This window comes from Chelonia mydas, chromosome 3 (assembly GCF_015237465.2).
Source record: "Chelonia mydas isolate rCheMyd1 chromosome 3, rCheMyd1.pri.v2, whole genome shotgun sequence".
Classification (NCBI taxonomy): domain Eukaryota; kingdom Metazoa; phylum Chordata; order Testudines; family Cheloniidae; genus Chelonia; species Chelonia mydas.
The window spans coordinates 95,389,491-95,405,146 of NC_057851.1; the positions used below are offsets into that span (position 1 = coordinate 95,389,491).

The 15,656-nt window shown below is 38.2% G+C and overlaps 1 protein-coding gene across 2 annotated transcripts in view; it reads left to right on the top strand.

The window, feature by feature from the left end:
* The window catches only part of LAMA2 (laminin subunit alpha 2), a 457,344-nt gene that overhangs the window by 174,725 nt on the left and 266,963 nt on the right, over positions 1-15,656 (top strand). For both annotated transcript variants that reach the window (XM_037894776.2, XM_037894777.2), the window contains exons 5-9: positions 6,170-6,349; positions 9,094-9,183; positions 10,559-10,676; positions 12,107-12,285; positions 14,649-14,748. In XM_037894776.2, the coding sequence (XP_037750704.1) occupies positions 6,170-6,349; positions 9,094-9,183; positions 10,559-10,676; positions 12,107-12,285; positions 14,649-14,748 (667 nt within the window). The remainder of the gene's footprint in view (positions 1-6,169; positions 6,350-9,093; positions 9,184-10,558; positions 10,677-12,106; positions 12,286-14,648; positions 14,749-15,656) is intronic.

Genomic DNA, 15,656 nt, shown 5'->3' on the forward strand with positions numbered 1-15,656 from the left:
CTCTGGTTTGAGGATGATGGAAGGGTCCCAGAGTTCGAGCTGCAGTCTGAGTGTCTACTCCAAATTTAAATAGTCCCTTAGCCTGAGTCCTGTGGGCCTGAGTCAGCTGGCACAGGCCAGCTGCAGGTGTCTAATTGCAGTGTAGCCATACCTTCAGTCCTTAGCCTGACTGCTAAAACTACCAGTTTAGGCAGTAGTTTTGCGATGTTGACATCTGTAAACTTGGACTGATACCACCAATTAATTTTTCAGAGGGGTCAAAGGCCTGATCCCCAATGACTTCAAGGGAATTTGGATCAAGCACCAAATAGCCAACAAATGATAACTTTGAATTGCTGACAAACTAACAAAGGCTCAAACTGGCAACCTGGAGGTTGAAGATTCTAGATCCTGTTACCAATCTCCTTAAAAAACACAATCCACATATAAAAAGGGCTCCAGAATTTTGCATTTTTGAGAAAATTGTACTTCCTGTAAGAGATGAGCCTTCAGCCTTTTCCCCCCAACCAATTTAGCACATTCTGCTGTTTAGTCCTTAACACAAAAGAAGCAAGAGCCTTTTTTTAAGGGGCTAAGGAGTCTGCAGAGTGACATGAATGAGATTAACATTTACAAGTATATTCTGAGAAGCCAATAGTACAAAACCAAGCAGGGCTGTCTTTGTAAGGGTACAGTGCTTCGTATCTGTTGGCTAAATCCTTTATAGGTTTAGATATGCACAACTATTGCTGAAACTTTCAACTGAATATAATGTTTCGTCTTAGTTGCTGCAGCAACAAAGGGAAAATGACAAATATACTTTCAGGAGAATTGAATTCCATATTATACTATGATTTATTAATAACTATTGCTTTGACAAGTAACAATCTGTTTAAATATCTCATGGAGGACAATGTCTTTGACAAATTATTTTTCATCCAAAAATGACAAATGCAAGAATTGCAGTACTGTAGAAGAGGAATGGCTAGGGGAAGCAATTTAAGTTTCAGGTGCAATTGAAACAAGAAGATGACAAAAGCAAGCAAAGTAGAACTGAAGAGAGGAAGTCCTACTTAGCCTAAGCTGTAGGGCGTAGCTGTCAATGACACAATACTATTTGCTAAACAGTTCATTAAGCTGATATTTGCCTGTATTCTTTGGGGGAATGAGTTAGCTGAGTTAGAGTCTGCATGCACAGCCCTTGACATTTTCCTGCAAGTTCAAAGCATTGCATTTCAAGCAGCTCTGTAGTCATTAACAATACATAGAATAGGAACTGGTCTTTGGTATAATAAACTATTAATTTACTAAGAGAGTCAGACATTTATTAGAAATGCTGCAAACTCTGTTTAATACACTATGTATTATACAGAGAAAGGAATTCTAACTATTTTATGTAGGAACATTATGACACAGGCTATGAGAAATCATCTGGTTAGAAATCATCTGTTACGTGTGCTTCCAGTCTATTTTTTTTTCTGTTTTGAAAACAACTCTAATGATGTCTGAAATTATGAGCTTAGGATCCTAATTTAAAAGCTCAAGTGAAGAAACACCCACAGAGTTTTTCTCTTTAGGCTCCATGAACTAGCTGCTAAGGGATTGATTTGCCAATAGTAATTTAAATGAGTTGAAAATGAATTGTTTACAATGGGTTTATTCCATCATTCCATTATTGAAGGTTGCAGCAAATAAAACTACCAGTAGAAATAATTAGACAAAATGGTGGGTTAAAGCAGGTATGTTGTAGCTGAGCTAAAATATTTGGATAACCAGCAAACGGGACCTTATACAGTTACCAAATAACTGTATAAAACTCATTTGACTGTTATACTGCTTATTATCCATCTTCATATATTTAATGCTTTTGCATAATGTTTCAGGAATATTTCACAATATGTCCTGCTTTTAATAATTTTAAGAATAAAATGTCTGCCTCCCACTCCTCAATAATTTATTGTTATGCTTCAGGATAGAAGCTTCCTGCAGGGGCCAGAAAGAAATTTCCCCTTCCATTGCACTACTGGTAAGATGTATAAAGGGGGATATTCATCTTCCTCAGAAATATCTCAAGTACTACTCACTGTCTTGCCTTAGGTAGTATACCAGGCTTGATATGACAATGGCTTTACTATGAAATCCAAAGTAAACTGGTGAGGAGTGGAACAAAGGGGTGCTATGTTGGTAAACAAAGGTTACTTTGGAGAGCTGGTATTCTCCTAATGCATCTCTGAGACAGGTTCAATTGAGATGCATTCATCGTTTACAAAAGAATTACAGCTTCCAGTAAAATCAGGACCTAGACTAGTTTATTTAACCATCAGCATATAGATATTGCACCAGTGAAAACATCCCAGCCAGTGATATAGTTTATTTGAAAGGAAAGTGAACGTGAAGGTTTCGAGCAACATAGCCAAACAGCTGAGGTTTTTTATATCCCCAAAACAGCTTGGGACTGACTGCACTCAGTAGATTGCTTGGCAAAGTAGCTCACTTCAAATACCAAAGCTGTGAGTAGAAGAAATACTGTTTTGTTGAATTCCTCAAGAAGCTATCATATGGTTTATTCATTTAAATGAGAAAATTTGCATGATTTAAAATAAAAAACAACCTTATTTGTTGAAATTTGCGTTGATTTTAAGTTGAAACCATACTGCCATGTGAAGCACAAGTGTTGTGTCTATTTCATTAAAACAGAGAGAAAAAGTCCCCTTTGAAGCTACAGGTGCTTTACAGACAGCTTTAAGGTCATCATTGGAATTTTTCTCTATTCCAAGCACAAGATCTATTAGAAATGGAAGGACAAAGGAATCCCTGTTTAGATAAATGTGACTGAGGTTTCAGCAGACAGATGTGCAGTAGTTGTAAAAGAGCTTAGACTCCAAAATGAATCTAGAAAAGAGTTTATTTGGTAGCTAGAACTATTTGAGGATATACAGCTATCACTTCAGATATCAGGCCAGATTCTGATGCCCTTGTATTGAATAGTACCTAATTCAGCAAAGTGCTCCAATGAAATCAATGACCTGTTGAATTGGTTATTAATAAATGCAACTGCAAGATGTGAAAAGCATGAGATTGTTTCCTAACTGGGGTTTTATTTGTCAGGATGGCCCTGTGGTTTGGGCATTTGTCTGGGATTGAAAGACTCACGTTCAATTCTCAGCTTTGCCACAGAATACCTGTGTGTCCTTGAGCAAGTCATTCAGTCTCTCTCTGCCTCAGCTCCCCATCTGTAAAAGGGGGATATTAGCACTGTCTTACTTCACAGGGCTTAGAGACATACATTAAAAACTGTGAGGTGCTCAGATACTATGATAATGGAGGCCATATACGTACCTCAGATAACTCTAGACTGTTTGGGACAGTTCTTGGGGCTGAATCGTAAGCTCCTGGGGCAGGAACAGGGGCTGTCGCTCTGGGTGCCTAATCAACATTGGGGTGAAGGGGTGGGCCTCATCCCCCGGGCAGTTTTTGTTTGTTTTTGCTCTGCTGATCTGCCTGGCCTTTCCCCTCCCCCGCCACACTCGGCTTGGGAGGTGCCGAAAACATTTTCCACCTTGGTGGCAAAACAACCGCCCTGGGCAAGGACCACATCTTCCTCTTTCCTTGAGTGTCATCCGGCATGCTAATAGTGCTTTCAGGAAGTGCAAGAGTTTGAAAAAATGAATGTATTCTCTTGAAAAACACTAAAATTTTATTATAAAAGTGTTAAATTGAAACAATATTTTATTAGTCAAAAGCTGAAACTTCTTTTTAAAAAAACATATTTAAATGAGTCATAGTTATAATTCTAGCTTCATATTCCTTATTTAATGGCAAATGTTTCCTAGGTACTCTGTTTTCTTCTAAGAAGTAGGAACATCTGAGTCTGCACTATTAATGGAGATTCTAAAATGTTTCTTGGGGGAAATTAATGATTTCTTCACAGATGCTGAAAAGAAGGAGAAATTATTTGGGTAATTACATTTTGCCTACCTAAATTCCCCCTACACATTCAATTTGATAACATACTCCTCATTTATTCTCCGAAACCGAGGTGTAGTGTTGGTGTGCAATGTTTAACAGGCACCACATTTCACCAAAGAGGTGGCTACATTTGAGTGGGTATGTAAAGTGATGCCTATATAGATTTAAAATGGGATTATATAGTTCTTAATGTTCATTCTGTATGAAAGATACAGCATAAATGGAAATCATTACTGTTACTGTGTTAGCTTACAGAAGAGATGGGTTCCTGGCAGATAGACCCATGGAGCCTTTTAAAGTGTAGTTTTACTCTGAAAAAGCATTCTATAAAACTACCATTATGGGGGCTCCATGTCCATGTCACAATGACTTCCAGATTCAACTTGGCCTTTTTGTAAGTAAAAAGGTGTCATTCCTAGTTGCCAGCTGTAATGTTCAGGGGCACCGGTAATCTCCCCCAGTCTCTCCTGTAGGCACTTTTTCTGCACTCTTCCCACAAGGCTACAAAACCCCCCCATTCCCAGCATACTGTCACAGTTACAGGCTGAGTGGCATCTTATACAGCCTCTCTCAAGGGTATCACTCAGGTGACAGGTTCTGCTACCTTCACCGCTCTCTGGGTGGTATCCCACAGTTCTACCACTCTCCGACTAGATACCGGGGTGTCAGCCTCTCTCTTTCCAAATGTTTTGTTTATTCACCCAAAAGTACACAGCAGGCACAGAGAAGTGTTTAAACAACAAAAATCTATAGGTATCTGGTCTCACCTAAACTTTATCCTTCCCTTGCAAGTTTCGGCAGTTACCACCTAGCCCAGTTAACTTTGTCGCTGGGCTGGAAAAGACAGGCTGGAAGCATGTTCCTCTGCAGTTCTCTCTCTCTCTCATTCATGTTTCCCACTGAACAGCTGCTGCTTGTTCACACCTCCTTTTTCTCAAGCTCAGGCTCTTTATTAGTTTAGTGCCCCGTTGATCATAGGTTCAGAACTGAGAAAAATTAATCTGCCAGCGTGCTTGGAGACAGATAAATGGTCATTTCCCAACAAATAGGTCCCCCATGGTTTCCGTAAGATCCCTTGATATGCTCTCTGGTGGTAACTGATCTTGGTCATTGTATTGTTCCCTGTTTACATCCCCTTTGGCAGCATCCTTTGATTTAATGCCATTCAGTCAGGCAGGATTATATCAAACAAATGAACTCAGGTGAATATGATAGTCATAAAAATAATACAGATAAATCCTTTTGTAAAGCAAGTGCTCAGTCCAACAAAACAAAACAAACTCTTGACTCACAGGACTGTAGGCAGGAATTTGCTGCTTTATTCCACTGCCTCAAAGTGTGTGTGGGACACTGTTCCCTCTAAGCTGTGCGTGTGTGCGCGCACACACAGATCCTAAACCCCAGGCACACAGCGAAACACCGTGTGCACAGAAATTTGCACAGAAGTACAACAGTTTGCACAGAAGAAATTTTTTGCGCACATGGCCTGTCAAAAATTAGAGGGAACATTGGTGTGGGAGGGAGAAAACTCTTACTTTCAAAAGGAAGTCAGGGATGAGTGAAGCAAGGCTTTATCCTGTAACACTCTGGGCAACCTAGTTAACCCTATCATGGTCACTTTGCTACAACTCCTTCATTCTCCACTCCAGTCCTGCGTATTCAATCTGGGATCTGAAAATGGAGTCATGTTCTTTTTGTTCATCAGCTAGTGATAGAATAATAGAATGTAGTTTCTGGGAGGGACCTCAAGAAATCATCTAATAAAGATACACCAATCAAAAGTTAACACTCCAGACCATAGAGTAAAATGTTTTGGTTTTCCACAAGTGCTCAAGAATGGTATTTTATTACATGTGATGTTTTCTTCTGGCAGAACTTTTCCAAGAACGCTTCCCGCATAATCCATTTTCTTAAATTTCTTGCCCAATGACTTAATAGGAGGTCAGTCTAGAACAGGAGAATTTATCTGCATTAGGTTTGGACATATTATTATTTATGATTTATATATTGGTTGGAGCCAGTTGTTCTAGAAGCTGTTCAATATACAATAAATCAGTTTTTTGGAGGCAGGGGGATATTTGCTTTCTAAAAAAGAAAATATTTGAAATAGTACATGGTCCCCTGCCTCCTTATCTGGTTTGACACCATAACTGTGACATTTGCTGGCATTTTCACAAGCTATATTCATTTAATCTGATCATTTCAATAATTCTGTCTTTAGATTCACACATCACTGATCAATGGACGACCTAGTGCTGATGATCCTTCCCAAGTATTGCTGGAATTCACCTCAGCTCGCTTTATTCGACTGAGATTTCAGAGGATACGGACACTGAATGCTGATTTAATGATGTTTGCAAACAAAGATCCCAATGAAATTGACCACATAGTTACAAGGAGGGTAAGTTCTGGTAAAGGCATAGAACTGTATAATAGATTCTGAACTATCCTTACTAATATTGTATCTGCCTTTGATCACCACAGGAAATCTTGGAAGAATATGAATAGCTTCTGTTTGCTGTCAAACTCCCAGTGGCAAATAAATAGCTCCCCTTTCTTCACTCTTTTTTTTTTCACCTCAGCAGAAGGGAAAGTTTGTTTGTATTTTCAGTTTAATGGTGTTGTTAACGTGAAGAACCAGTAGCAGTTCTACTCTGGCTGTAAAGACTTGTGGGATTATTGTACAGATGATCTGCAGGAGACTGTCGTCAGATAATGTCTTTTGCCCCTCATGCCATCTCCTCAATATCCTTTGGATCATACTGGCGTTAACATTTTAATTCAAGATATTTCTTTCATTACTATTATTCATATCCGTTTTAAAACATGTTTTAGTGTATAAGCAAAGGAGGCGTGCAGTGCTTTCGTTCTCATCTCTGCATCGTTTAGTGTTTTACTCTATATGTTGTCATTTCAAAGACATATTCCATCTGGTAGCTAAAGTTTCAGGACTTTGTCTGGTGTTACACTAGTGCTTGTAGGAAACTTCCCAGCTGTGTGAACACCAGCTGGCAACTAGGTAAACTTGAGAGTTTGGAGTCGGGAATAATTTTTGTGAGCGGAAAATAAACCTTGTAAATCCCTGAGGTCAAAATCTAATTACCCTTCCCCACTTACTGACAATATGTCTTTAAGGTGGAACAATGATTCTTCCATTGCTATGAGTGTTATTTATTTTAATAGTTCCTAACTGTAGACAGTAATAGTCTGGAAGCTAATTGCTCATATCTCAAGACAGGATGCACAGCTGATCTAAAAGAGGCAGGCTTGACAACTGAATCATCTAGATAAGGCCGCCTTGTGCTGCTCAAGCACCAGTAGGAGGATCCACAGGTAGCTAGAACTAGCACAGTGGTTTCTGTACTATTTCCTACCTATGGCAGCTGCATCCAGATGGTGTGGACAGGGGAAAGAGGGCATAACTGTTATTCCCTTGTATCCCACCCACCCACCCATTCCCTGCTGCCCCAACAGACCCTTTCGGGCCATATTGGCTGACATATGTTTAGAGTAACCTTTAGGCTAAGTGGCAGAAAACAAAGGTTAGGCAAAAATGGTCAATTTTCAATATGGCAACAGTTTAATAATTTTAAATATGTCCCTACAGTTACATACTAGATCTACTATTGTTTAATGTATTAATGACCTGGAAAAGGGGGTGAGTAGTGAATTAGCAAAATTTGAAAATTTGAAAATAACCCAAAATTACACAGGCTAGCCAAGATTATAGAAAAATGTGAGGCACTTCAGTGGACCCTAACCAGACTAGGTGAATAGTCAACAAGATGGCAACTGAAATTGGCTTTTGACAAATTCATGGTCATGCACAGTGGAAGGAATAATTTGAACTGCTCATATATTTTGCTGGTTTAAAATTAATTGTAACTACTCATAAAAAAAGACATTGCAATAGCTCAGTGAAAAAGCTTTGTTCATGATGCACCAGTGGTTTAAAAATGTTAGAATGGAAAGTAATACTGAAATTATTATAATGCCTTTAGGTAAAGCAGTGGTATGTCCTCATCTGGAGAACAGTGTTCAGTTCTGCTCCCTCCTCGCAAAAAGGATATGGCAGAAATATAAGGTGTGCAGAGACAGGCAATGACAAATATCAGAGGAATGTGAAGACTTCCATCTGAGGAAAGACTAAGAAGAGTGGGAGTGTTCAGCTTAGTTAGGGGATATTTTCAATCTAATTAGGCTGGGGGAGAGGTCCCTGCCAAGCCACACCTTGTCTTCAGTCTTCTACAGAATCTCGTGCAGCAGTGCTACTGCTAATTAAGTTTTGCATGGTTACGTGCATCTGGGGGTTCTAGTCTGGGATCTGTAAGACCAGCCATAAATCTCTCCCATATATAAGCAGTTTCAGCCCTACTGAAGCCTGTTTATTTGAAGGATATTGCAGGTATTCTTTCATCACCATGGATGCACTCCTTGCTTTTGTCTGGGCCATTTATCCCCACCAAAGTCGGAAGGGAATGGTCAGTGGGTGGACTGACAGACCATAAGTACATTAATCAGGATAGGGAACTCTCCCTTCTCTCCACCCCCATTTCCTATCAGGTAAATCTGCAGACCAGCAGGAGATTTTAACTGTGCTTCTCACTGTCCGGGGCATGCCAAAGCATTACCTTACTGAGATGACTAAAGGCCTTTGTTACATAGCATTTGTTTAAAAACAAACAAACAAACAAACAAAAACGGTTCTTCCTTTAACACATAGTATGTATTTGCTGTGTGATTTTGTACCATTACTGTTAGTGTACTTTCACCATGGGTTCTGAGCTTTCTTCCGTCACAGGGGTAAAATTGACATATATGACCTGCTCTTTTATGTTCTGAATATTTAGCCTTTATGTTTTCTATATCTGTGTGCTGTATGTGAACTGTGAGCCAAATTCTAGACTGTATAAATTGGTGCAGCTCCTCTGACTTCAATGGAGCAATGACAATTTACACCAGCAGAGAATTTGATCCCTTTTCTTTTTCACTGAGGCCTGAATCTGATGTTCAGGAAGCAGTTACCTACCATACCATCTGCTGTTTTTGTAATAAATAAAAAGGAAATAAAATAAGCAGTTTCAGTACTTGGCCACCTGCAGCTTGTAATCCATTTGGCAATTCCTTCTCTGTTTTGTCTTACAGTATTACTATTCTGTAAAAGATATATCTGTTGGAGGCATGTGTATCTGTTCTGGCCATGCAAGGGCTTGTCCTTTGGATCCAGCAACTAACGTACGTATATTTCTAGGCTCTTTATTCATGGTGTAGAGAACGAATATTCCCCATTGACAGAGTTCTGTGAATTTGATGTCTGTTCCCCACTTAGACAATATAACCAAAACCTGTGCCAGGGTGAAATAACATTGGCAGTCAGAATGATGGACTTTGAAATCCACCATCACAGTAACAGTGAAAGATTTTCTCGTTAAAAAAAAAAGACTTTGAATAAATCCATTCATTTTGGAAACTCTCCAGCACTGACAGGAAGTTACATGATTTAGCTTTGGAAACTGAATGCCCTCAGTCTTTCTATTCCTTCCATGGTATTCATCATGATTCTTCTCAAACAAACAAACATCACCAATTTAATGGTTATAATTTCTTTTTCTATATTTTTAGCTTTCCACTCAAGTTCAGCTCTATCAGAACATAATCAAACAAGGAATTCAGTTTAAGGCGAATTCTCCAGCTTCTTCTCAATTCCATACACATGTATGCACACATTAACACTAAAATGAAATTGCTGAATTTATCTGTAATGCTACTAGCATTCAACAGTGTGAGATCGCACCCAGCTTTCCCTTATGGAGAAGTCCTGTAGAATTTTATAGAAAATGATAATCTTTCTATAGGATTCTGAACCATCCTATAGAATTTAATAGAAAATCATATCCCTGCTATACAGTGAAATAGGATATTTCAAAAGCCCTCTCAAAAAATCTAATTCTGTAAAAATATCTGTAGTTCTGAGTAATTTCTATAGAATCCTGTTGGTTTTATTCTTATAGATCTTTTTCATAAGATCTGCATAACAAATGCTGAACCATTTCTGCAGTTATTCTCAAAGAACAACTGTCAGACTACAATCATAACCCTAGAGCTATGCCTTTCCATTAGGCTTGCCTTGGAAGAGTGATGGTAACATTGCAGAACCAGAAAGGGTTCTACAGAAAATTCTGTTTCGATGTTCTGCCTATGCAATACTTTGTTTTCTTTTTTTTTAATGTCAATTGCAGTGGGGTGAAGTACCCTGTTCTGCCACTATGCAAATATTCCTTGTCTGAATTGTGTTAAAACTATAATACATTAAAAAAAAATGAAATATACCTGTAATCCGTTGTAGATCACTTTGCTTGCAGTAATTTGCATAAATGTATTGCTGGAAAGGCACAGGTGTGAAATATTTAAGATCATTATAAAAATATGATGAATAGATTGTAAAGGACCATTGAAGAAAACCGGATAATATAAGAGAGGTTGTCAGTCATAGGCGGGCTGGTTTGCATGTATTCCTAACCTCCACCTGTCTCAAAGCTCTTGTCTTTGCTTTGTTATAACATCATGCTGTGTTAGTACTTTGTTTTCTTTTTTTTTTAATGTAAATTAGAGATCTACTTGTGAATGTGAGCACAACACATGTGGAGACAGTTGTGATCATTGCTGTCCCGGTTTTCATCAAAAGCCTTGGCAAGCTGGGACATTCCTGGTCAAGTCTGAGTGTGAAGGTAAATTATAAAAAAGCAAAGCAAAATGAAAAAGTGTTAGCTTAACTCCTGGTCACTCTGAGTAGTATTTAGTCCTTAAGCCTCTGGAGAATTCATTTAACTTCAAAATAACACTTGCAAGTGATTGTAAATGTAAACCACATGTTGTTTAGATCCACTATGCTATATTTAACCATATAATTAATAGACGTGATTGAAAAAGTTTTGATTAAACAGATTTCCACCGAAAAATAGAGTTTTGTCAAAATTAAAATGTTTTGTGAGAATGTCAATTTTGCTGAAATTTTCAATAGGAGAATATCAAAACAATTTGTTTTGACTTTCTCATTTTGTTTCGATAAGGTAAAAATGGTTAATTTCAATTAATTTTGACTAAGATATTTATATATTTATATGAAATGTTTCAACATTGTCTAAATGAAATAATTTGATATTTCCAAATCATTTTTTCTAAATTTACATTTTCTGGAAAATATTGATATTCAACTTTTCATTCTGATTTGGAATGAAAACAAAGTTCAAAAAGCTGGAATTTCACCTATCTCTAATAATAATAGTTAACACTGATGTTCACAAAGCACCTTAATTTCTGAACCTATTAAAATGCAATACTACTGTACATGAGTGTTCATTTGGCTACAGGAGTGCAGATGCATTTATTCTAATGCTCTTTGCAGCCCTTTAGGTGCAGGGCTGTACCTAAATAGTGCAGACAAGCCCATAGAGTCTGATCCAAAGCATGCTGAAGTCAATGGAAAGACTCCCTCTGAGTTCAGTGGGCTTTGGATCAGGGATTCCTCTTTATTAAATTTAGGAATTGATAATTACCAAAATTCTACATTTATACAAACCAGGCACCAAACTCATTTATAACACACATGAAAATATTAGAGGTTGGCCAGGGAGGTGGAGTTTAGATCCCGGTTAAGTTGAGCCTAGGGTTTGGGGTCTGAGGCCAAATCATGATAAAAGGGTTGATTCAATAGTACTGAAATCTTGCAGACTGTTTTACACATTTTAATAGTGAAAATCTCATGCAAGCGAACCAGAATATTGTCCTCTTGTAATTTTGGGTTCAGCCTGGGACAAAAGCCAAAGGGGGGCAATTTTGGATCTGAAGATTCAAATTTGAACTGTCCTGAAATTTGAAGAAGTTTGGATTCAAAGTCTTTGTTGTGACCATCTCCAACACGCATTATATGTAGATGAAGTACTTCCATTAAGCTTCCTTTTTAGCTTTGGTGAATGTTAATGTTGCTAACAGTTTTAACATCTCAATAGATTCTTTGTAGTCCTTGTATCTTGTAGCATGTTCATGGTATAGATGTCAAAATGATGAAAGGATGTTGTTAATACTTCAGTAAAAATGTTATTTCTGCATGTCTGTAGCCTGGGTGTGAGGTTTGCTATTACAGTTGTTTCTTTTCCAGAATGCAATTGTCATGGGAAGACTAAGGAATGTTACTATGATCAGAATATTGCAGACAGAAATCGGAGTTTGAATATCCATGGAGAATACACTGGGGGTGGAGTGTGTATTAATTGTACACACAATACTGCAGGCATAAACTGTGAGACCTGCACTGATGGCTACTTCAGGCCAAAAGGGGTAAAGTATGCTCTGCTGTCGCTTCTAAGTAGTTCAAGCTATCACTTCTGTGTGGGGAGTTAGGTTATTAAGTAGAGAAGACACACTTTTGATTGCCATTTTATGAAGGTTAAGTTCTAATTCTGACAGCCGACTAGACGCCTTTCACAGTTGGAAATCTGTAAAGTAGATGTTCACAGGAATATGAAAGCAAATTGTGTTGATATGAAGGAATGTACTTAAGGTCAGGGCCTCCAGCTAGTACTTCAGTTTGAATTAAAGGAAGATGCAATCCTGCAAACACAGCTTTTGCATCATAGAGAATTTCAGCATACACTCTCAGAAAGCAGAGAGATATTGCTGTAGTTGTTGGGGGTGGTGAGGAAATTGGGAGAATGGAGAATCTCTAATTGGTTTAAGCTCTTTGATTTAAAAGTACTGCTATATTATATTTAATCTGTTAGCATCACCTGACCTTTATCAGGCATGGCCAAAATGCAGTTGCAAACCAGACATAGTCAACAAAATTCTACAATATATCCTGGGGATTCCTTCCACTTCAGTAGAGAGAGATATGGTCTGTGGAAATGCTACCGTAAATTCCAGAAGATGATGCTCCATCTCAGTCTGAATTGAGGCCATGAGAAGAAGCATGGCATGCTGGGATCTGTTATCTCCATGAGCTGTCTTCACTCTGTATTAAAGATCCAGAGAGGTGCTCTCTATTCTGTTTAGATGTGCCTCTTGGATTCCTGGAGGTTCCTGGTACATTATCATTGTGGCCCTCAGTTCAGCAAAGTCTGGCCACTGGGCCTGATTGATCTTCCCTCTACTACCATGGAGGCTAACAACAAATGAAAAAAATTAAAAATTCCCACTATGTAGCAAGGTTGCATTTTGTCTTCAAAGCATGTGGAAGAAAGAGTTTTGGTCTTTTGTCAGCAGCTGGATGGTTAAACTGATTTTGGAGCAAAATTTAAGCAGTTCTCCAACTAGTAATTTTTGTGTCCACAGTCAATTGTGAGTATAGAAAATGTGGACAAGCTTCTGAAAATAGAGTAGGAAGGCCAGACTTTTGAAAATGTAGGGCTAAGTGACTTGTCCAAGGTCACAAAGAAAGAGTATGACCAGCCTTTGAATAGAACTCTCACCTCCCAAGTCATATGGAGGTATTTTCAGAAGTGCATGAAAGACATAAAGGAGCACAAGTTCCATAGACTGTCAATAAGAACTGTGCTCTTAAGTCACTTAGGAATTTTTGAAAATACCACTCTAACTTCTTTGTCTTACTGTGAGAATGTTCTTTCTTCCTAATAATGGAAAAAGACTATGAAAATATTCTCAAGGTTCAGTGTGGTTTTGGTAGCTTTCCGTGTTCAGAGATGTTGGTTTATCAATGGTAAAAATGCTGAATCTTGGAATAAGGGTGAGGATACACAGGGTTCAATCTGTGTTGGGTCTTGTTCCCTGTGTTGTTGGGGATCAGGCACAGAATGGAAGTGTTAATAAGCTTTTACAACCAACATGATAGCTCTTTACTGCTTGTGCCCAGTTCATCAAGCAACACCAAGTAGGGGTCAACTGACCTTAAGGACACTTGAAACGAACAGCTACATGGGGTCCCAAAATGATGGGGTACTCACAGAGGGAAATATGATTGCACTTGCCAGTCATCATCAATATAAGTTCCATCCCCTTCCATATAAATCCTCTGCTGCCCACAGGAAAAAGAGAATGATGGAATATGTACACCTAGATTTCTCTGCACTTTTTACTTTTTGTCCCAGGCATACTGTTATAATAAAATGTGGGTCTTGTCTGTGGTTCCTTTTCTAAGATGGGAAAAGGGAAGGTGAAAGCAAATTGTTCAGTTGTCTAGTGTTCACTTTTCTTCATTTATCCTGCAGTTTAATTATTGTTTTTCACTCGTCTTGGATCGTGTAACTGAACTACTCCACTTACAATAAGTTTCAATCCATGCTTCTCATTCATTATCACAGTGCTGCAGAATTTAGCTACTAGAAACCCAAAGAGGTTTAAAAACTAAAGCATGCTTTCACTCCCTGTAATTAAAAAAATTATAAAAACATTTCTGTTAACATTAGTTTATATACAACTGTTTTCCTTTAATAAACTAAATTTGGGGCCTCAATTACTTGAGTGTCTCTTTGGTAAAAATTTGCTAAGATTAACATGCAGACTGAATAACAAACTAATAATGTTTCAGTTTTTGAAACAAACCCTAAACACAGCATGATTCGATCCTGATTTTTTTTTTTTTGGTTGTTTCTTTATATTTATGTACCAGTTTCTAATTTTTAAAAGGTAAGATTTAGCTTTGAAACTCACTGGTTTTTTTTTGTACTTGTATTTGTTTCTGGTAGGTATTACCAGATGACCCTAACCCATGCCGGCCATGTTTCTGTGATCCAGTTGGGTCTTTACATGTTACTTGTGTCAAGGATGAGAAACATGCGGAAGGAGGTGAGATCCCTGACAGTTAGATTACAGTTACAGTGCTAAACATTGTGACCAACATTGTTAAAATGAAAGCTGAATTATCTCCCTTCACTGAGCCAGCCCTCACAGCAGACCAGTGCTAATTCATTCACGTGGTCACTAATCCGCCTGTGCTCTCACAGCATTCTTTCATATTATCTTTCAGTTTTGCAGCCCGCAGGCATGTGCACATTGGGAAGAATATTCCCAACTGAACTTTTTTATGTTGGCTTTCCCCATTATTCCAGGCTTCTCTGAAATATAGTAGATACTGACATTCCAATACACAGACACACTAGACCTCTCCCCAAACTCAGCCTATAGCATGTCTCCTAATTCTGTGCTGGGAAGCAAGATGCATGCATGAAGCACACAGCATGCAGTTGCATCCTTGTAAAGGATTTTCTAGTCCTCTTGCCAAGAGCAGAGAGCTTTCTCTTTCAGAGACAGAGATTAAAATAAAGCAGAACCTTAATCTTATCCTCTCTTTTCTTCTGAGTGCCTATTTGCATTTGAAAACTAGGAAAAGTCCCTTTGAAAGATGTCACATTTACCTACCATCTCTATTATTACTGTAGGATTATAAATTTTTCACCTTGGTTTCTCTGTAAGAGCCACCTTCAAATAGAGAACATGCTGCTTTCTTGTAGCTTGGAGACAATGTTTTTTTTTTTGTTGACATTTGGTTGGGGTGCAGCAAAACTTCAAGGTCAGGTTTTAAGAGATTTGTTTAATTGGACTAATTGTACACTATTGATAAGAGATACTCCAGTGATCTTTTTTTCCCCAAGTAATTCAATGGAACGTAAAAGAAGCACAACAGAGCTATAAATACAGAGCCCAGAGGTACAAAATCTACTACATCAGCCATGTACTGATTACATCAGTTAAAT